A 22,691-nucleotide genomic window follows, 5' to 3' on the forward strand; every position below is an offset into this window, starting at 1 on the left:
AGCCATCGAGTGCCTGCCATCAGGTCAAGACGAGACTGAGCTGATGGCGCTGTCGACGATAAGCTCATTCAGGTGGAAAAAACAATTAGAAATGATTGGCAAGAAGATCTGCTATGTTATGACTTGTGCATGACACCGAATGTCAATGCGATTTTAAAGACTTGCAATGAATATTTCTGGACGAGGCACTAAGCGGCCATTGATTAGCTGTTTGTGAACTGCTGTCTCTCCTTCAAAGAAATGATTTTTATTTTTACTGTCATGTGTCTTTATCCTAATAAACTTCTAACTGAAAGGTCTGCAATAAATTGTGAGGGGCAACCTACTGTGATTGAGCTCAGGAGGAGTGTACTTACTCACTGCAGTACATCAACCCGCTTCCCAGAGCCCACTGCGACAGGGTCAGTTCATTATGTCTTTAAAGAACAGAAAAGTGTTACCGTGGTGGTTGAAAAATGTCGGCCAGAAAGTCGACTTAACGGCGCATAAAACTGTGCTGGCATCGTCTGGGGAAATCACAGGACGGGCAGGGCCAAGGGGTGGCTGGGTACTCGGTGTACGTCTAACCGCCAGTCACTGTGGAGCTGCACGTGCAACACGTTCGTGGGGAGAGTCAAGGCCGCTAGCTGCTGTAGCAGCGCCACCTGCTGGAATCGACCCTCAGTGCCAGAACACACGAGCTTACTTGTCATTGGCAGAACATTCTAGACAAGCTCGGTGATGAGACAACAGCAGGAGATGGCTGTGGACAATGCGCCTTATCACGGACCCCCGACCTCAGTAGTCGGTGGCTACATTTCAGAAACTTCCAGTCTTGTGGTACAGCAAGACCGATGTCATCAGCTTTTTTCACCCTAAATGTACATCTACTCGAGTATACAAGAAACAGAGATGAAGACATAAAGAGACACTTGTATCTGATGTAGAGAGAATCAGTCAGGAAGTAGTGCTCTCCATTTTCCCGTTACCGAGTCTCCTGCAAATGAACTATTCTGTCATAAAATCCGACATTTTTCGTGGGTTTTTTTCCAAATATTCTAGGAAAGAGAGAAGGAGAGAAAGGAACCAACAAGCAACCCTTTCTCGCTAAAGCACATGGCTTTCAACATGCACAATATTTGACAAGCTGGAGTCTGAATTTTATGTTAAGGGTGTAGAAGCTACAGCAGTTCACTCTCATTTTGCTTCCATCAAGTCCTGACCCGAAAGCCCCTGCGGAAATGGTTGTCTTCGTCCCCCCTATCATAAAAAGTGTCTCCTCAGGAAGGCGCGAGCAATATAATTTCGGTCACATCAACTTCATGCACTTCATCAAGCCGTATACTCGGGCCGTCCAACAGAAAGGCCGCCATCTGACAAGGGTTCAATACACGAGGGCGCTTTGCACATCTCAAAGCCCGGGCTGCAACATTCCTGACATGGAAGCTTTCTTCTAGCTCTCACTCTCAGTTTGTATAACTTTCTAGCTTTTATCTCTTTTAGCTTTCTCAAATCCATTCTGACTTATTCTTTCTCGTTTTATTTACCGGGCAGGTTTGACAGATCGTCCTCGAGTGAAGTTTCTGACCGATTTGGGATTTGAAATCGTCCTGTTTGTCTAATCTTCAGCCGATTGTGGTGTATGGGAGAAGATGAATGAAGAATGCTGGCAGATAAACAAACAGACCAACAAAACCGACAGAAAGCGCGATGGACGAACAAGGCGTAAAATTTCAACAGCATAATTTACACAAATTTGAATTGTATCGGCCTCATTTCCGGAACCTTGCTCATCACGCGCCGATGGTTCGTCGCTGTTGATTTTGGTTTTCCAGAAACCCATTTTGAGACTGACACAATTTCCATGGTAAAGTTTTCTGCTTGTTTTCATTCCAGATTAAGCGAGACACGCGTTAGCCGCATGGCCCCCTGCACATCATCCATTTCATGCAGAATGAAGTGCTGGCCCTCCCCATCCTCGATCGGTTCCTGGCCTGGAGACTGGACTGACATACCTCCGCTGTCAGCTCTGGCAACCTCCACAGTCCCTCACAGACACTGCAGGGTGTACAGCCAGCTTCCTGTGGTTCCTTAATGACTATGAGGAAGAGGATGATGTGGGAACTTCGCGGGGAAAGGGGTCAAAAGGTCAAGGGGGACATACACTGTGGTACTGTAAGCTTTCATTCCATGGCCCCGATGGGTGCCAGGCTGCTCCATCCTTTGGATCCACACTCCATCTGTACTGCTCTCTTCAGGTAACGGCAATTACTTCTTTAGCTGCCGTCAGATCCGATCACTTACCAACTAAAAAATAAATAAAAGAAGACATCAACTGTGAAGGCCAGGCTTCTAAAAGCCAATTGTCAGCTCTTACTAATGTCAACATGCATTTTCCGAGCGCGGTAATGTGGTCGCCTAGGCAAGCAACATGTTAATGGAAGTCCTTATGGAGACAAAGGTACTGTCAGACTCCAGCTTTTACTTATTTTTTATTCTTCTGCCTACAGGTAATGAACCTAGCCTCGCTGCCGTGTCACATGATGCTGCTGGCTCTCGTCATTATTGACCGAAGCTGTTGTCTTTGGACTTCAATGTGGAAATTTGGTCCACGGACCTCCACACGGCTGTTGTTTATGTTGCACTTTTTGCTGCCTTGCCTACCAGAAACTGGAGGAAATACTGAGATAATAAACTGTGTTAAATGGTTTAAAATAAAACAAAATGCTAATATAAAACAAAAAGTGATACCTGAAACCTGACATGATTAAAGGAGAAACACAACTCTTACAGGCAGATTAAAGTAAAAATGAAAGAAGGCAGGATGATCTCCTTACCGGCTTTTGTTTATAGTAAAAACAAAGGAATTCCTGATCAAGAAGGCCTGGAACAGATCACATGACCTTACGATTGCTTGTAATGGTTTTATGACTGTTCATAGGAGCACACACACACACACGAGATACCAAACAGTCAGCAGGAGAAAATCATGATTGATGTCCTCACAACATGTGGATGCAAGCGCCCTCGAATAGTTCTGGACTTGTTTGTCAGGCTGTTACATTTTTTTTTTAAGAATAGGAAGGGTGCATCTGACTGAGGTTGGGGTGATGGACCTTAAGGAAGTTTGTTTACTGACAGATAATTAAAGAAACTCTTACTACTAACATATCTGAGAAGCAGGTATATCGATGTTGTCTCGAGGAAAACAATAATTTTCATGTTGGGTAAGTATTTGAGGGCTGATACATCCCCAACTATCGCTCGATCTGTTAGGAAGTCCACCTCAGCCCTGCCACTTTAACGTGTCACTTCTCCCAGTCCCCTACTTCCGCCTACTCTTTTGGCGCGCAATGGAACGAAAACGAGGCCGGAAGTGGAAGCCATTTTTTGCCCTCCGCCTGTGAAAGCAGCCTGTGAAGTCAACGCCAGAACAGACCTGGCTAAATGGCTTTCGTCAGTGGGCGACAAAAAGGTTCGGACACTTCTTGTTTGTGAAACAGTTTCCTCCCCCTCCTCGTTGTCCTCCGTGTCAAGCCGGTGGCGCCACATGAGGCTCGTCTCCCCTTTGTGCCTCACATTCCGCCGCAGCTCCTCTCCGCTCGCTCTCCAAGCCAGAGACACCCGATGACAGGCGGGGAAGAGCCCTCACGGCGTCAGTGGGTGGAAGGGCCCATAGTTATCATTTTCTTTCATCAGTCCATCCGCCATTCCGGATTCTTTCTTATATTTTCCATAACTGTCACAGAATTCCAAGATGTGCTGTGCCAATACAAAGAGGCCAAAAAATTTTGTATGAACTTTTCACGAAATCTCGAGTGTCTCCTTTCGAATCTGATTGGAGGAGCGGGCAACAAAAAAACAAAAACGAAAAACAAAACAAAAACAAAACCTTAACAAACAAAAAAAAAAAGAAAAAGAAAAGAAAAAAACAAAAAGGTGAAATCTTTGTCTAATTCACTGGCCCACAGGATAAACTAAGATTGCAGTCAATAGCTGTAGAACACGAAATGAGTCAACACTATGAATAAGCATCCAGCATCACACATTTCACACATTTCACACAATTATCTACATTATACGAATTGATAGGAAAGAGGAAAGTGCGGTTGTTTTTGTGTGGAAGTAAGCTCAACATGGCCACTGAAGAGCTGTGGATGCTCATCTCGGGGTAACTGATGTAATGGTTGCGGGCAAGGCGTTCAGGGCGACTGCGCGCGCAATCAATGGACAGGACGCACGTGCGGGCACGCGGCGCTAGCGCTGAGGTGAAGAGAAAAACGGCAATGATTTTATTCTCTAACTGTGCAGTTTGTCCACTGGAGGCCACAGAGACAGAGAGGTGGAGGGGGTGGAGTGACAGGTTTATTGGGCACACTCGACTCACGGGTAGAAATTGCCCTGGGAGGAAATTCAGAGTTGGAACTCTCAATTTTCTCGGAAGAAGCTGTCAAGTTCTGAAATCGAGTCTCTTCCTAATCGATTAATTTCTAAATGTTTCCAGAAAATGAAAAGAGAAATACTGTAAACAGGAACGTGGGGGCGCTCAAAAAGAAAGAAAAGCAGGAGATTGTAGCTATGGGATTGTGGCTATGGGAAGTGAAGAAAGGTTTCTGGGATTTAATTACTCTTGTGATCAACAAAACAACGGCCAAGAAATGTCAACAATAGCAGAGGACACCAGAGACAGGAAGGTGACAGCGGAGACGAAGTGAACTGGACACAACGGTCAGACTATCTGAAATAGAGTCCGATGGTGTCCAGCCTGCATTTGCATGATAATAAGTATTGGCAACCGAGGCCAGCTCTCGGAGAGACAGAAGGAGGGGAAGGAAGATAGTAAGCAATGAGGGAACTAAATCACTTCGGTCCTTAAGAAATCTTTTGCAGGCGTCGCGGGAGTGTCGGGTGGACCATAGGTTGCCGACACCCATATCGAGGCAGTGGTGGTGGTTGGTGGTGGTGGGAGGATTGTATCAAGAAAGGGACCTACATCCGTGAAGCTCATAACTAAGAGGAACACCACACTAAGTCCAAGAATCCTTGATGAGACTGATAAAGGTTTCCGGGTAGATTCTCGTAACCCCTGACCTGAGCATTACATCCCAAAGAGCAGATAATAATGATAGTACAGTCGTGTGGCACCAGGTGATGAAATGTCACAGAGATGTGACCGACTGACAGACACGTGCATATTACCAGACAAAGAAGGAACAGCTGAAAAAACTGAATAAAGATGTCTCCTTCACAGTACATCTTGTTGTATCTTGTATTTCACAGTTCTCTCATACATACCCGGTTTTACCCGAGAACAGCGGTTAGCGCTGATAAAGCAAACTGATTATTTATAGAGACGAGTATAGCGATGTCTAACGGAAAATCTGCCGAACTGATAATGTAAACCTTCTTCCCTCCACCAGCTTCCTACGTCAGCTAAATGAAACATCTGTTCCCAACGATTTTTTTTTTTCTTCGCCATATTTCCTGCTGGGTGGCGAAGAAAGCTGTACAGAGCAAGATTTCGCCAAAATCCGGAGCATTTTCCTCCCTTTTTTTAACGGCTTTGAAGGAGTATCCCACACAAGCAATGATGTGCTTTATGCTAGTCGCCTCCCTTGTGTTCTCTCCCTTGTCGAACCGACACCCAACTCCGCTGCCAATCGAAATAAATCTATGTGTAAATGAATGCCATGAATAATAAGGTGAATTGTCCCTGCTACCAATTAGCTCTGATCAAACACTATTTTGCCAAGATCTGCATGCGAATGAGCGCCCATTGAGGCAATCTGCATTGCAAACGGCCCTCTTCCCAGCATCCATCTGGCCCGCTGTTTCTAGAGCTTTCTTCCGAAGAGGCCTCCATGAGCTAGTCAAACTCTACAGAACCAAAAATATCACTGATGCGATGCTTGGAAGAGAGAGTTGGGTTTTTTGTTTGCTTTGTTTTTGTTTTGTTTTTTAATGTTCTGAGGGGAGTTTTGCCCCTTCGAGGTATCTAACGGCTTTACGCAAGCACCAGGGAAGACAACTCATCGTCAACTGCTGGGCTTTGATCACACTGCGCGATGCGCCACTTTAAGTCCATCGTGAGAGAGAAAAAAAATTATATAAAAAAAGGGAATCGAGCTTTGGACAGCAGGGCGGAGACGACCTTTAAATGGTGTTGCGTAGGCAGCGTGTGTAAATCTCCATTTTCAGCTCCATGCCTCCACTAAGTACAACCACGAATAATTTATACTGGCTTATATGGTTTTTACCTTCTATTACCACACAGATGGAACAGGCTATTACAGGGAGAATCACGTGACTGTCCATGTACAATATTTCAGAGTGTGTTCTTCTATCCTAGAAGTCTATTTGTCCACAGCCTCCAGCAATGCGCAAACTTAGCCACCTCCAACTTATCATCCACAGGAAGATTCACACCTACATGGCCTCCCCCCCCCCACATCCCACCTCCCTCTGACGCATCCACGCACATGCTCTGGCATACACAAGCCTGGAGGCAGATGCAGGCACACGTACCAGGCACCGGAAACTAGTAATGTCATCAAATGATAATTATCTTCGCTTTAAAAGACGTTCACATCCGCCACAGAAGAGCTTTTTTGTGCTTTGCAAGCCTCCACAGCCATCAACTGCTATTATGGGATACGCGTGGCAGAAGACCCAGGACTTTAATTTCGAAAATACACTAAAGATAACGTTGAGTGATACAATGAAGTGCACTGGCTTTCAAATGAATGGATAAGTTCGTCACGCCTTCCTAAAGTGTTATTTAGGACTCGTCTTTAATAGTAATAATATAAAAAGTGAACAGCAAAATGAACAGGTGGACTCTTGTGTCTTGCTCGATTCACCTCGTCATGGCCGAGGGATTTTGCGGCAGCTTGCTGAGGTTCTTGAAAAGCTCTTTCACCTCTTTCGCAATGTTGACTGGGTACGTCACGTGTGAGTTGGAAAATATAAACTGGTTATTCACTTCCCACAAACGTAGACCACCCAAATTTATTCAGATACTGTGTCCTTTAGAGATAATCGAAATTATCAAGAAGTGTGTGAAAGAGAATGTCCAGGTTTGTCGCTATTACTCTTTCTAGCCATGTCTTCTCTCGACAAAGTCTCGAGAAAGTTGATGACAGGGAACATCTATGAGTGCTTGAAGGAGCTGTTACTCCCCTGCCTGTCCGATCCACACATCGTCAAAGCATTTGTTTTATCGTTTAGATAATCTCATCGCCATCCAGTAGAACATTCCACATTGTCGTCATTCCAGAAGACAAGTCACTGAGATTTGTTCAGACAAGGATGGCGATGAAAGTATCGTCAGTCGATAGGATAGTGTCACTGCACTTTGATTCTGACTTATCTAGACGAAGGAGACAAAGCGATAAGAATCAGGCCCCTTTGCAACATTATTTAAATTACGAAATATTATGGGATTTTACGACTAAGAACCTCGCCAACTATTGGCCCCGGGGACACATTCCGTCAGTTAAATGGAGGATAAGATCAGGTGACTATATTAGCTACAGATGACTCTTGCCCGTTGTTTTTAAGCTAATTTTATGAAAGACAAGAAAAGGTCTGAAGACCAACCAATAACAGACGGAAGGACAGTCTTGTGAACTCCTGTCATGTCCACAGACTGAGCCCCGATGCCAGATATGAAAGCCATAAACAGTTTTCACTGCTGTGTTGATCACACGGAGGCCAGGCTCCCCAGTACCGACTAGCGAGCAGAGACCCGACTTCTGTACGAAACCAATCTTGTCCTAGAGATCGGCAATAAAACGCCTCTAGCGGTCCTTTAACGTCTCATTACCTGTCGCCTGTGTTAAATATTGTTCAAACAATCGGGCTACAAAACGTGTTCAGCACTCCTTTAATGTCCCATTACCTGTCGCTTTCGGTTCCTTTGAAGCGCCAACGGAGTTGGGAGTTCAGCAGGTGCAGAGCTGCGATCACATGGACTCCTGGTTGTCCCTTTTCTTCCTTCTCCCGACTACCTGTCACGTGCCGCTAATAATACAGTGAGAAAGTAGGGGTCAAAGTGTCAGACCCCTTTCATCAGCCCCACAATGACTTGTAGGAAACTGTGTTAATAGTACCGACAGGCCGGCCTTGACTCTTGTCCATCTGAACTCCCCTCCCACACATAAACACACCTACCCACCCCTTCCCCCTGGCCCCGATCTCGGACCAACAGCCTCCGGTCGCCTTGGGGAGGGGTGGGGTAGGCTGGGTAGTGCGAGGTAAGGGGGTCTGTAATGACGCAGGACTTTCACCGCCGACCTAGTAATTGATCCGCCTTCAACTGCCAACAGCGACGGTTAAAGGTCAGCTCGAAGGTAACACTTTATCACTGTGCTGTAATTGCAAGAACCTCTGCCACCCATCATCCTCCCGAGCTCGTTCCCAGCTTCACTGACCTCTCGGCACTAATACATGAGATTGTTTAGAGTCACATGATAATCTTCAGGATGTCATCAGCTTGGACCTCAAGAGGATTATCAATCGCAAATGCTCGTTAATCTGGATGGGAGGACTAATATCTCAGTCCGCAGTCGGTCAACTCCACATGTTGTCTGGAATTATCCAGATTAAGCTGTACTTGCTTACACTGAATCTACTCCTCACTCCGGTCATGTTCTTCATACTCCTCCCCCGCCTCCAACAGAGAGAGAGAAGGACAAGGAGAGACAGAGACTCACGCCAAGTATTATGTCAGCTGAATAAACCGGTAAAATGTTCCAGTCGGCATGCAGCGGAGAAGCTTGCCAGGACCGGAAGTTGTGCTCACAATGTGCGCGCGCAGTTGCTAGCAAGAAGTATGGGGCTCCTCGTGTCAGGAATGTGTAAAGCTCTGTGTTACTCTCGTAATGAAACCGTCCCCACCGAGCAGTCCACAGATCCTTGTGTAATGGGGACATTAAAAACCCAATAAAGCAAGTGTCGTCACAAGCCCGTGCACACCAGGAGTCTCTCTGACCTTTGATCTCACGAGTAAAGTAGGAGCCGACACCGCCAGGTGGCGTGGAAATAAAACCTCTCAGGCTATTATTCTGTTACAGACTTCACTGTATTCCTACTTCAGGCCTCCACCGCAATCAATATTTGAAAAAAAAAAAAAAAAGAACAATAGTGCAATACCGTACCCTGACATCAATATGTATGTATTTCCGGTATTCCAATATCACTAAACGATTTAAAAAAGATAATGTCATCATTCCGGACAGTTGAAAGAAGACCAAACAGATAATATCTCAGAGATGCGCCTGGAGATAAAAGCTAAAATTTCCAAAGGAATGTGAACATCAAACGTGCTGGCATCGTGGTTGGCTGCAAGGAATCCCAGCCCGTAGGCGTGAAAGTGCTGTGCGAGACTGAGACTCCCCGACATTTTTAAAACCAACATAAGTTGAGAAAGTCATGCAAACACTTTTCACACGTAACAAATCTTATTTACATTATTTTTCCGTCGTCTTTCAGCTCTCCACCCTCCATGAACATGTTGAGAAATATGCGAGGTAATCATGATGTCATTGCATGTGTCCCAAGATTCCAAGAGCTCGTCACGTGTGGGTGAGCGGTGCCTGTAAGCTCGACAAGTCCAGCGACATGTCATCCAATACCAAAATCCACATAGCGCTTCCTAAACGGTCGTCGAGGACTGGGCGAGGGTTCAGCCAGCCATCGATTTCATCAGAGTGAAAGCGGTGAGGACTTATATGATCCTCCGTGTAGGCAACAGATCAGAGGGTCATCAGAATGCGCTTTTCACATGAATAAGGAAACAGAGATTTCCGAAAGAGAGACAAAAAGAAACTCTTATAGCATCACTAGGATCGATAATAATAAAAGTTGGCGATGCACTCCCTGAAGATTTTGCAACATTCCACTTGAGCCCGAACACGGACGACAATCGTGCTTTGAGTAATATATCTGATATTGCACGTCCATCTAAGTGTCGTTCGCACGCGCAAATACACGTTCATGCGTTTGCTTTACAGACGATGATCTAATCCCTGATCATCGACAACACTGTGCTTGTCATGCTAATCTAAACACTGACTGTAGTGGGGCGACGGGGGAGCCAACTCCTGCTATTAATACACCACTCAACACCCCGGTCTTGTTCTGAGCAGTGCGAGCGAACCTCGTGTTGTGAGATTGTGTTCAAGATAAGCAAAATGGCTTAGTGCTGCACTTCTTCCAGTTCTAGAGGAGAAAAAGTAAAAACACAGAAGCCAAAAGACATCTGGTTGTCTCATCTTGCGCCACTGGCGTCGAGCTCGCTTTTTCTATCGAGGACGATCGCGCGCACCACGTGCTGGGGCCACGCGATCCTGACGACTCGGACCGTCTCTCTGACGTCTGGCTCGCGCCGTCGTCGGCCTTATCGCGGGTACAAACAAACCCTGTCGGCGGGTCTGCCAAACAGCGATCACGTCCGTCTCCACCCGAGCTACCGGGAGGAGGAGGTGGTTGGGGAATCGCTCGTGCCAGGACCCGAAGGTCGTGTTTTAGAAGGTCTTATCGGGTCGCCGGGTACTTGGCGTGTACCCTCGGTGTGCACCCGGAGGTTTCTGTTCGCAGTCCGACGACACCGATTGTAGTTTTTGTCAGCGGAGATAACCCGTCTTTCACTAGTCCTCCAGTTATCATGCTCACGATCTGGCGCCATTAGCGTACCCGAGTGCGCGAAGGAGAGCATAGAAAGCCCGCGGACTGTGTGGTCAGACTGTGACGATCCCCTCAAGGGGGAACCAACCCTATATGCACCCGGGTATTTTTCACTTCTTTGATCTCTTCTCTTTGTGAGCGTGGACGTTTGCGCGTTTCAGCACGCGAGTGGGCGTACGAACGAGTGCTCGTTCTTGCGTGCGTCGGCGCCATCATTAGCGTGACCACAAGGCTAATCCTTCCCCAACTGATTGACGGCCGGCCGAGTGAAAACCGCAAAGCCAACGATACCAAACATTCGCCAGCAGCTCGCGTCATCGGTCAGAAGTCGCGCGTGGCGTCGTCTTCAAGGCCCCGGCCGAGGTGGTTGACCCCTCGATCACCCGGCGATCGCGCGACAACCGGAGCCAACCACGCGCTCTGACCTTGGCCGTGCCACAACCAAATCACACGCTCTGTTAAGCAGAAATCCATAAAGCATGGATTTACAATATGCGATAGCCTACGTCTCCATTAAAGGACCCAGCAATGAAGGCCTATCGCTATATTTTCATATTTGATGGCAGATCGAACCAACGTTCATTGAAATCTAGACATAAATACGAGCACTTCCAGTTTTTCATTAAGTTCAAACACCGCCACTGCCCATGCGCAGCTTCAAACGGATATCATTTTTATCGCGTGCCAAAAATGGTCTTCACATGGATGAGAGTGGCGAGACCTAACCCTATCCATCCATCGGCTAATGTGAACCTGTGAGGTCCAGTGCAGCAAATGTGTTCACGAGGGCAGACGCTGTAGACAAGGTCTGCAAGTGGAGTAGCGCGTGCTGGAATGGTCCCCCATCATCGTCGACTGCACAGCGGGAAGTGACAAACCACTCTCAGGCGGCGGCGGTGGTCTGGGCCGGTGCAGACGAACTCCAACGATCAAAGAACATCGTCGAGCTGCGCACGGAGACATCCTGTGCCGTCCTGATTTCAATGCGCCATCTTCACGCCGATGCCATTCTCGCCAATCTTCTAGGCTCTGAAACCGTTTAAACCCTCCGCCAAGCTGCTGCCCCATCCCACATACCCCCCCCCCGACACTAATCACACTTACTTCAGAGCATGATAGCACTCGCGAACACGTCAGCACTGCTTCTATCGCACGATCCATCGCCTATATAGGTTGTCTAATGGCCTGCAATGGCGCTGGCTCTCAACCTTATGCCGCTATTAATCATAGGTTAATCTAATCATGACATTCCGTTAACTTACATTTTTTATCTCTCTTCTTCCTACTTTCTCTCGTCTTCTCCTTCCTTCCCGCTACATCAGATAACAAGTCAATGTTACTGCAATTCGAAGAAACTACACCTCTGTCCGCTTGATGGTGATGAACACGGCAAAACAACAAAAACACAACAACATGACGGCAGTTCACATGAGATAAAAATAAGACAGCCGATAGAAAGAATAAAGTCTACAAGTAAAGATATGTGATAACTGAAAACAGAGAGCGTGGCCACGTGGACTTTCGTGACTATACTGTGGCTTGCGTGATGTAGTTCACTAAAAGCACAAACTAACGGACACGTGTCTCCGTTTGAAGCGTTCCCTAAAACCATGACTGTCAGCTGTCGGTCGTTTTTCACCTAATCCTTGAAATGTCGACCTGTCGAGGCCTTGCCGAGGGCAGATGTTTCGCATCCCGTTCTGGTTCAGCGTCCCGAGATATCGCCGCATCCGCTTCGATCCAATTTGTGGATCACAGCATGGCGGGGGGAGGAGGATGGGACTCTTTGTCTTGCATGCAAGTATCTGTGGCCATTAGTCACCGTATCGGTGCTCATTAATCTGCAAAAGTATGTTGCAGACTTTGTCAGTTCCATCAGGTATTTCAAACGCGATCGAAATGTTTTCATTAAGCACGCGCGGATTCTGCTGTTCACAAGGAGTGTCGAGGTCACTACTTGCACTTCACAAAAAAAAAAAAAAAAAACCCATCCCATCATTTTTGCGCGCAAAGTCCCCGTGTTGGCGGCGACAAGCCCATAAGAATGTGTTTCTTTAACAAAGAAGTGAGGAAAAGTACATTAAGAGGTTTCGAGATCTGAAGTGCAAGAAGAAGTACGCTGGAAAATGTGACGCCACCAGTCGCCAGTGTCACCTTCACAGCTCACGTCTCTCGACACGGTCGACAGAAGTGCGTGACGCGTGACACACGAATCAACGGTGCGTGAGGCCGGGAGGGCAGGTGGGGTGGAGGAGGAGAAGGGTAGACGAGAGAACACGCGGGTCTGTCCCCCCATCACAGGCAGCGTCAACCTTGACAAAGCGCTGACTAGCAGGGGTCCACCCATCCTGTGAACGCTGTGTGACACAGGATGGAGCATAAAAAGCGACAGTAAAACATTAAAGGGCGGCAACTTCATTAAACGAGATGGAAGCTTGCCATACCAAGGCTTATAGATCTTGCAAAAATATTCCGCGCAGTGTGTCATACTTTGTTACTTTTCTAGCACGCACACACACATACACACACGCTGTCCCGAAATAGCCTGGCAGACACGAATCTGAGACAACTTACTATCTATGCAGGTTCACCTCTGACCCCGACAAGCCGCATGACGCCATAAATCAGCCCTAGCACGTGACCCCCGTCAAGACCTAAAACCTAAGACCACTGCCATCTGGCTCAACGTCTAGTTTGGGACAGTGATGATAATGAACGGTGACGTGGGCCATGAGTGTAGACAACAGCACGGCGAGGGCACAGGGGCACAGATCAGGGGCATCAACACGTTGGGGGGAGCGGACAAGCGAGTTTTCCATGTCCTCCAACGGGTCCTTCAAACAACGGGACCTGCGCTCCTCTCTTTTAATCGGACCAGTTTTTTTTTTTTTCTGCTTGTTTTATCTTCGTTGACATTGTCTGCGAGTGTATACTTGTTGCTGTAGCTTTCTACCTTCACACTCTCCTCCAAGTGTTCTCGGCGGAAACAGTTTCGTGAACAACAAAGAATCTTGCAACTAGAAGTTCAACTTGACATACGCTAAGTACAGTCGAGCAGCTCTTCAAACTTCTATGAATTCACGAGGGAAAAAAAGAAACACAAGAGGAAAGGTAACACCACTTCTACTCATACAGCGACAACGACAAACGAACAGGAAGTCGTTAAGGGACCACAATGTGTGTCATGTGTTCTGGTGGGTTCTTGTCGTATCGTAAGACCTCTCCACAGGTCACACTACTATCGTTACAATGGAGGCCACACAAAGGGGTTGTAGCCCCACAGTCCCGACCTTTGACCTCAAGCAGACCGTTAATGTGACATATCGTGTAGCTGGAAGGTCGTTAGGACCACTACATGGTGACCAGTCAATGACCGACACCCACACGTCCAGCAGACGACACACTGCGCCGCGGAGGTATGAGACGATTGACAAAAACGGCCAGATGTTGCCTCCCCACCCCCCACACACACACTACACACGTTTTTTGTTTATAAATCACGCAAACATTCAAATGTGTTGATGTTTGTAAAAACGTAATGGTGGTACCTTTACATTTTTCAGTCGTTGGGGAGAGAAGTGTTTAAACCCTCACCTTACACTCCTCATTTCCTTCTCTGCCGTATTTTTTAAATCCTCTATGAAAGTCATCTATTCATTCCCGAAATCTGGGTTAGGTCGAGTGGAGAAAGTTTTGCTTCGTCACACGGGTATCGAAACTGAGCTCTTCCGGGTTCGGATTCCAATGTTCTAAGCACTCGCTTCGCCAACACACGTAAGCGGTGGCCCTCGGGATCACATTGCTGAATGTCACCAAACCACGTGTTTCCTGAGCTTGCCTGACCCGCTGTCCACAAACTAGTTCCCCTTCATTATCATTAAACAAACTGATCTTTCGTGTGACAAACAACCACACCTGTAAGCTAATTACACCTGGTGACGTAACAACTATCCCACGGTTAACAAAACTCTTGTGTACACATTCCAGGCAACAGCACAAGCGCCTACAAATTCATCAGACTTTTAAAAAGCACACAAAACTGGATTGACAGTGTTGGCACGTGACCAACACCAGTTCAAAAAACACCTTAACGGGTAACTACCACGTGACGTCATACCTGGTCATTTGTCCGTCTCGGCCTCCACAACAAGTGTAGTTGCTAGCAGCGGGTAACTCAAGACATAATACACCTTCTCTCTGTTATCTGATATTTGTTTACGCAGCATTAGTTCGATGTTTTTAAAATGTCAGCCCAGCCTTCACACCTGTCGCTTTTTACAAACAGTCTTTTCTGCTTTCATCATAAACAACACGGAGGATCGCGGGGACTCGCTTTACCTGTATATCCTCGCTCACAAAGCTCGCAGGACTTTCCCCTTAAAAGTTTTTTTTTTACGTTCAGCGTCACTCACTTATCACCTGACTATACTTGTATGGGCACACCTGTTTTAACAGGTAAGAAAGCCCGATCTTTTGCACCTCACCGCGGTTTTCCCCCCGCGGCACAGCGAAGGTGATCCTGTTGAGTACGTGAGTCACTGTGTACACCACACACTAGGCTCCTTGTCGATATTTATAGTCATATCCTGAAGACAGTAAAAGTCACACGAAGTACACAGAGTAGTCCCCATACCTGACCTCTCTTCCTCCCTTCCCTTCCACCCCACATCCCACCGAAACTTCAGTCGACAAGAAATGAAAGATTAACGAGAGTTGGTCGAGAGGTTGGTGGCAGACACCGTCTCTCACTCGGTACATTCTTCACAACAAGACTGACATGCTTGTACACACTCTCCACCACACCAAACACCCAGTGTTCAAATCCCCAGACCTCCAGGAACACACAAACCCCATTATCAACAAATCTCCAGAACTTTTTTTTTAATCCTGCGTGACAGTCAGCATGACACATGAAAAATGTACAGAACCAACCCTGGCAGTGCGATCACACCACTCATGGGGTCAAAAACTGACCCCGGTTTTAGGTGTTCACACCTCCATACTTGACTAGAGAAAAATTTCAGAAACTTTAACAACAGTTCAAGTCATAAACAACAGCGACCACTTTGGCAGGACAGTTAAACTTGCTTAAAAAGCTACCCTGCGGCGTCGACAACATTTAACAGCAACATCCAACAAAACATTTATGGCGAGGTTTAACTTTATTAGCGCCGAGCAAAGAAAACTTTCTTAATTTAACACCGTCGTCAAAGTTCAAAGGTCGGAAGGGGTCGTGCAAAAATAAGTCGCCCAATCCCGCGAATGGGATCACTCGGGGGGCTAAACAAACAAAGTTTGCGTTTTGTGGGAAGTGATTACTGGCAGACAAGAGATTTGCGGAGGAAAAGCAAACTGAAGGCGAGCAGGAGCGACAGACCAAAGGCCGACAGGCGGTCAAGTGGTCTCCCCTCAGGGGCGAGCGACTTGCCACTGCGGCGGAGGATGGCTTGTCACGTGAGCAGCACAACCGTCGTGTAACGACCAAGATTTATCAAAGTAACACGAGGAAATTCTTCCATTTTCAAACAAAAAGGTTATGCAGCTAATTGGTGAGGAATGGTCAATAAAAATGAGGACGACAGGAAGGAAGAAAAATTAAAGTAGAGCAGAGTTGTAAATTCTCGACTGTCCTTACTTAACGTGTGTGTGGCGGTTGTTAACGATAAGAAATAACAGGAGAATCGGGTTTACATGTACTCAAACTCCGCCCAGTTCAGGAGATTTTCAGGAGCAGGAGGACTGCAGCCTTGTTTGTTCTTGTGAGAGATCAGCGATGGTGTCGCCGGAAGTTCCTGGGTAAACTATCGTCGTGTTAACAACTGCCAGTCAGGGGCTTGAACCTCTCTCTCCCCCCACACAGGTGGACTATGTTGTTGTTGTTGCCCTCAGGCGCTGGCTACATACTAGCACATCATTCAGGTAAGCTTTGTTGACTGGAATGCTGTAAACCGGAACAGACTTTTTATAAACACTCTGTCAGTCAGGAGCTGGTGTAGTCCTGCAACCTGCGAGACCTCAGCACATACTTGCCTCCCCTTCCCTCCCTCTCTCTCCCCACCCTCCCCGTCCAACAGCCCGCATTCCCATCCCACCGAGAAGTGATTCCCCTGTATGTCACATGTGGTTCTCACAATTCCCTGTTCACAAACTGGTTCACGTGCAGCATGCCCGACACAAAAAGTCTGTCGGCGGTCAATAGTGTCAGCTTCCCGAGGGCCAAATTGTTTTTCCCACCTTCGATGGGAACAATAAAATTTCAGCCAATTAGAGCGCGGGAAAAATGTGGCCCGAAAGGTCAATGCCAAAAGGGCAAAATATCGGGGTTAATGTATAAACTGATACCAGCAACATCTGTGTGATTTTTTGTGCATATACATGTAAATCTATACAAGAAACTCACTCAGCCTTGTCCGTTGTGATATTAACGGACATACTCATAATAAATGTTGAGTGAGAAAGTAAACGAGAGCTTAAAGATCGAGATTCTTTATTTACTTTTTTACTTTGTTTGGACTCGTTAGCTCTGGAAGCAAGTGAGGTCTGTCAGAATAGTTTGAGTAACTTCCGCGCAACTGTATTTAAGTGCAGTGCGATGTTGCTCGTGTCACGTGGTAAGTCAATTATATTTTGTCCCCAGGGTGACATCCTGGTGCTCGGTGCAGTCGTTGTTATTCAAGCGGCGTTGACTTGTTGGAACACGTGTCTCGTGCAGTTTGTCTGAAATGTTCCTGTCGCCATTACAGGTTGGCGATGGCAGTGGGGAGGATTCCGTTTTTCCCATGGCTGTACAAGGTGTGGGAGTCAGCGGTCCTGAGAACACCGCCATGTCGCGCTCTACTGACGCGTGTAAAGGTCTCGTGCCACGGACGGCTGCGCGCGCCCTCTATGCATGGATGACGGTACTTCCTGCGTGGGCTGGACGCTGGTGCGCGTGCTTCGTGTTAGCTCAGGTGAGAGACAAGCTCAAGCGAGTAGAGATGGGGGGGGGGGGAATCACCACCAAAACTGGGTGGAAATTGGTAAATAGGTGTTTAACGCCGAGCCAGTAACTAAGGCTAAACCACGGCAAGACAGCCAGCCATGTAAACAGATGCCACATGCAGAGAAAGAACAGCGTGCCCGAGGCGAGATCTGAACCCAGGACAGCCAACTCTCACTGTATTGGTGACAGGTGTTAATCGTTGTGCCACTGGACCGCTTACCAATGCTGGGTGGACTGGGACAAAACCATTAAGACGAGTGATCGTGAAAGGAGAGGTCAGAGGAACTAAACAGTACACTTACATTTCCTAAACCTATAAATACTGAGACCACGTGACTAGCATAGCAATCACGCTTCTCGGATTACGGAGCATTATCGCTAAGTAAACACACACACGCACAATGACTGATACCCCTTGATAGTAGTACAAGTCCCGCGAAAACCGGAAGATCCGCTTTCTGATTAATGGTGGTGTCGCAACGAGAAACCACCTCATCCATTTTAAACTACAGTGGAGAAATGTCTGTTTACCCCGATACCTCCGTCCATTAATACCTGGTACCAGAAGTACCAAACAATTAGCCAATAGAAAAACAAAACAGTCAATGGAATCGTGACAGAACCAATAGCAGAACAGCTAATGGAATCCCGATACAACAGCTGATGGAATCAGGGTACAACAGCTAATGGAATCACGGCACAATAACTAATGGAATCACGATACCATCAATAGCTAATGGTATCACGATTCCATCAATAGCTAATGGAATCACGATACAACAGCAAATAAAACCGCGATATAAATACAATGGATGTACGATACAACAATCAAATCACAGTACAACATCAAACGGTCTCTGACACCGGTAGATCGTGTTGACCAACTGGACAGGCGGAAACTTATTTTCTCAAAAACAGTCGAAAAGGAACAGGTCTACTTCACGTGCCATCACCTCCAGACATCCCACCACCTTCCGCACAGTTCACAAACTGCATTCAATCAACAATTTGTTAGAAAATGAACTTACGAATGTTCACACACACACCGTCAGTTACGGAAGTGTCGTCATATCACTACACCAGTAGGAACTCTCGGCTAACTTTCAAAACAGTTTCTGTCTTACAAACAACCTGATAGAGGATTATAGAGAGAATATCAACTGTAAGATTAAAGGGGTTGTTTGCTGTGAGATGAAAGGGGTGGAAACTGTAGGATTCTCATGAGACTTGGTAAGAAACAAGACTTGGAGCAGACGGTTAACAGAGGGGTGTATGTAGGGTGGGTAGGGATGAGTAAGAAATTACCACGGCAAGCCACAAACTACTCAAGCACACACACAGACAGAAAGTAAGGTGAGGGGAGGGTAGATGAGAAACTCGCCACCCAACAGGTAAATTAGCTTCCGCGTGATCATTATAAAAAATACAGGTTAGAGTGATGAGACTGTCCCGAGCAAACACCGGATGTGAGGTCACGGTAACTCCAGGCGGAAGGTAATGAAAACGTACCAGGGTGCAACCGCAAGACACGCGTGTGTGCGCGCACGTAGGTAAGGGGGCGTAGTCAACATTTGTACTGTAGATGTGCGTGCGTGTCTCTTAGTTTATGTGTACAGATATGAAATAAATCTACAAGCCTGTGTGTGCTATGCGTGTGAGCGTGTTTCAACAAGGCTGAGCGGATTGTCTCCCCTCCTGCCTTGAAACTTGTGGCGCTGAGCGTCTTACCTGGCAGTCGGGTGACAGTGTTGGGGTTCCAGTCCATCTGCCAGCAGCAGACCTCCGCCGCCAAGACGAGACAGGCGACGATCAGGCGCAACATCACCGTAGCTCCTAACTCCATGATGGTCTCACAGGGTCAGGGGTCACGTATACACTCCGCTGTAAGTACTCCGCAAAAAAAAGCTGTCGGCGTCACAGACGACTTGCGTTGTATTCTTGCTGCTCAAGTCATCCGTCGGTGGAGCAAACTGTTGTTGATGTCTGGCAGGCTGCACACAATCTGTTCAAACGTAACCAACCACCTTCACGTGTGATGTGAGGTGGGGGGGTGTGAGGTAATCCGAACCCCCCATGTACAGAAGCAATACCACAGCTACTAATCACTTAAGACCAACAACACCTGTGCCCGACAGGTGAGCTGTTTACGTCATAATGAAGCTATCCGAGGAGGTTCGCCGAACACCCAGTTAAAGAACCACAACTCTTGTGAAAGTTGGCGTTGTCGCACAGCAGGAGCGACACCGTACGTCAAAACGACGCGACGCCTGGCGTGCAGCGCGCGACTACCGCGAGGTTTGAAGCACGGACCCACACGAGGGTCTGTCGTACACACCGGGTACAGCGAGTACCAACTGGGGGGTGGACGTCCTCAACACTCGTGTACCCCTCTCCCCGCAGCTGCACCTCCACCACCACCAGAACACTTCACTCCTTGTCGCTATCCGCACAGGTGTGCCACGGGCCGTGTGTGAAAAGTGCGCGGCGTAACCCAGGTAAAACTACACACGTGCACAGGTGAGTACAACCGCCAGCGTACAAATCCCGAGGACGAGAGGAGGAAGGAGAAGAGAGAGGCGGCGTGACGACGACCTACGCTCACGGCGGCCCGATGTGTTTGTTTTGCCCAAACTTTCTTTCCTGCGTACGGCGGAGAAACGCAGATTGAGGTCGACTGTGATTGGCTGGAGTGCGGCATGAATATGCATGAGCTGTTGAGTCTCGCGCGCGCACACACAGGGGGCACGGCAAACAAAAGTTGGGGCAGGGCAGCTGTGGCACACGGAGGACAAGTGTGTCGCACCTCCAAACTCCAGCGTGGTTGTGGAGGGCCGTGGTGTGACTGCCTTGCTTCCCACCAGCGACTTGTGGTGGCTGTCGTCTGCTGGGCTGGCACAGTGTCAAGGACCCACGGCGAGCCTCGCACGGTGAAGCCTCGTGTCGGAGTGGCTCACCGGCCCTCGCCTCGTTTTGGCAGCGCGCGGGTCGACCCTCGTGCCAACGGGACCGCGGGAGATGACCGGGGCAAGGAAAGCGCAGGTGATGAATTGCGACAGGTGAAATCTCACCTGCAGGATGAAAAACTGTGGTGCTCTTGAAAACATCGCGAGTAGAAGCTGGCGAGTAGAGAAGGGAGGAATGTTCGAAGAAAGAAAAACCTACCTTGTGTCCTTATATTTCTGTATTCATTTAGATATTCCCAAGTCTTTAAGAGAAAGGAATTACAATTTATTCATTCTATCTTTTCGCTCATTGGTTATGTAGAGAGTAGCTTGGACAGTAACTTCAGGATACTCTTGTTTACTTTCTACTGCAGGTTATGTAAATAGTTACATACCCATCTTTTTTCTGTAGTGTGTATTCTAAATTAATTTACTCACATTCACGCTGACATACACACCAGCCTGTGGACTTGTATGTCACTATGGAACAAAAGGCATCATTGTTCTACAAGAAAGGCTGGGAAGTGGAGATGGTAGTAGTGGTGGTAGGGGACGATGGTGTCTACGTAGAACTAGATACGACAGCCCGCCCATTATTTTCCAACAGTAGTAAAACTAGATACGTGAGAGACAGAGAGAGGAGGAGCCACCCACTATCATCTGATACTATTTCTCAGTTTCTTCGGTCGTGAGACTTTGGGACCCCCAGCTCGCGCCCTGTCCGACCCCCAAATTGTTCCCGTATGCAAATCGTGTCCCGTGATGGATGGACTGACTGCCGTCGATGACAAGACGAGAATAGCAACTCCAGCGCGTGAGGACGATGATGTTGAAAAATGCCTCGCCCCTGTCGTCCTTTATTCCTCCTCCACCAGTGTCAAGTGCTCTCTCTCTCTGCTTGACTGGGATCCTTCACGCGCTGCGAGCAACTGTTGGTCACCTGTCACGGACCCTTGCCTGCCAGGTGGATAACAGGTGTGTCAGCAGTCACAGCACCTTTCCACCTTTCTTTCACTCCTACCTTGGACTTTGGCCAGTGTTGGTGGGCACCATGGGCGAAATTACACATTCTAGGGAATATTACACGTTTACCTTTTCTCAGGTGCACTCAGGTGTGTTGGGAACAGGTGCACTGACACAAAATATACTGGTGCGGACACAGGTGCAGTTGTATGACTTTAAACTGTTTGCGATTGAATATATTAATTTTGTGTCTGCATGTATGTAATGAATATACGTGTTTAAGAAAATCTGTGTGTATGAGAGTGCAAGAAGTCGCTGGTGCGAGCTGTTCATGAAATACCCGGATGTAATTAAATGACAGCCATTACCATAACCATAACTCCCCGAGAACAAGACGCTGTAGTAATAATCGTTCTGTTGGGATCTGAGAGCGGGATGCAATATACACCTTATTTATTTTTTCCATCATTCACTTGATTCTTGATGCACCAGGTAGAAACACAACTCTCTTCTGACATTGAAATTCTCTCTGAGACACTTGAGACAGACGAAACATTTCATATCTCTGGAAATCGCACATAAAGCTTATCATAGGGTAGAAAAAGCAATTGTGTAAAAAACAATCAGTGCTCGAACAAGCTTTTAATAGTTTTGACAAAACGAAAGTTGCAGAATTATTGCCTTCAGGGGAAAATTATTTCCGAGCAGCAAATAAAAGACATGAGAACTTATCACGAAGTTCAGAAGTAAAAAGATTTATCTTTCGTCACTCCATTGTTTGTAGTCCAGAACGAGCAGATTGTCCCTGCCTGAGTTACAAGTGTATTATTTACATCAAGCTCCCTGCTCAGTTAATTAACTGACCTAGTGTCATCTTATTAATCTTCTCCTGATTAAATGGAAGCCGGACAAATCAAAGACAGCTGTCACGCGGCGACAGAACCTGTTTAACGACCTGTCGGCTCGTGCAGCACAAGGCTGCAACAATAAATGATATCCTTCGTCGTGTTCCTGACGATCATGTTGACTCTCTCCCAAACATGCAATGCACGTTCTCTTCCTCTCCAGAATAAGTTCCATAACCAATGCTGACATCATTGACACACTGACCGGATGTCGGGGGTTACTGGACTACAAGC

General features: G+C 47.2%; 1 protein-coding gene across 1 annotated transcript in view; it reads right to left on the bottom strand.

The window, feature by feature from the left end:
* Positions 1 to 20,558, bottom strand: part of LOC112553721 (semaphorin-1A-like) — an 83,992-nt gene extending 63,434 nt beyond the window's left edge. The window contains exon 1 of the mRNA XM_025221128.1: positions 19,376 to 20,558. Within this exon, the coding sequence (XP_025076913.1) occupies positions 19,376 to 19,490 (115 nt within the window). The 5' untranslated portion in view covers positions 19,491 to 20,558. The remainder of the gene's footprint in view (positions 1 to 19,375) is intronic.
* Between the last annotated feature and the right edge of the window lie 2,133 nt (positions 20,559 to 22,691).

Source organism: Pomacea canaliculata, linkage group LG13 (genome assembly GCF_003073045.1).
Source record: "Pomacea canaliculata isolate SZHN2017 linkage group LG13, ASM307304v1, whole genome shotgun sequence".
Classification (NCBI taxonomy): Eukaryota; Metazoa; Mollusca; class Gastropoda; order Architaenioglossa; family Ampullariidae; genus Pomacea; species Pomacea canaliculata.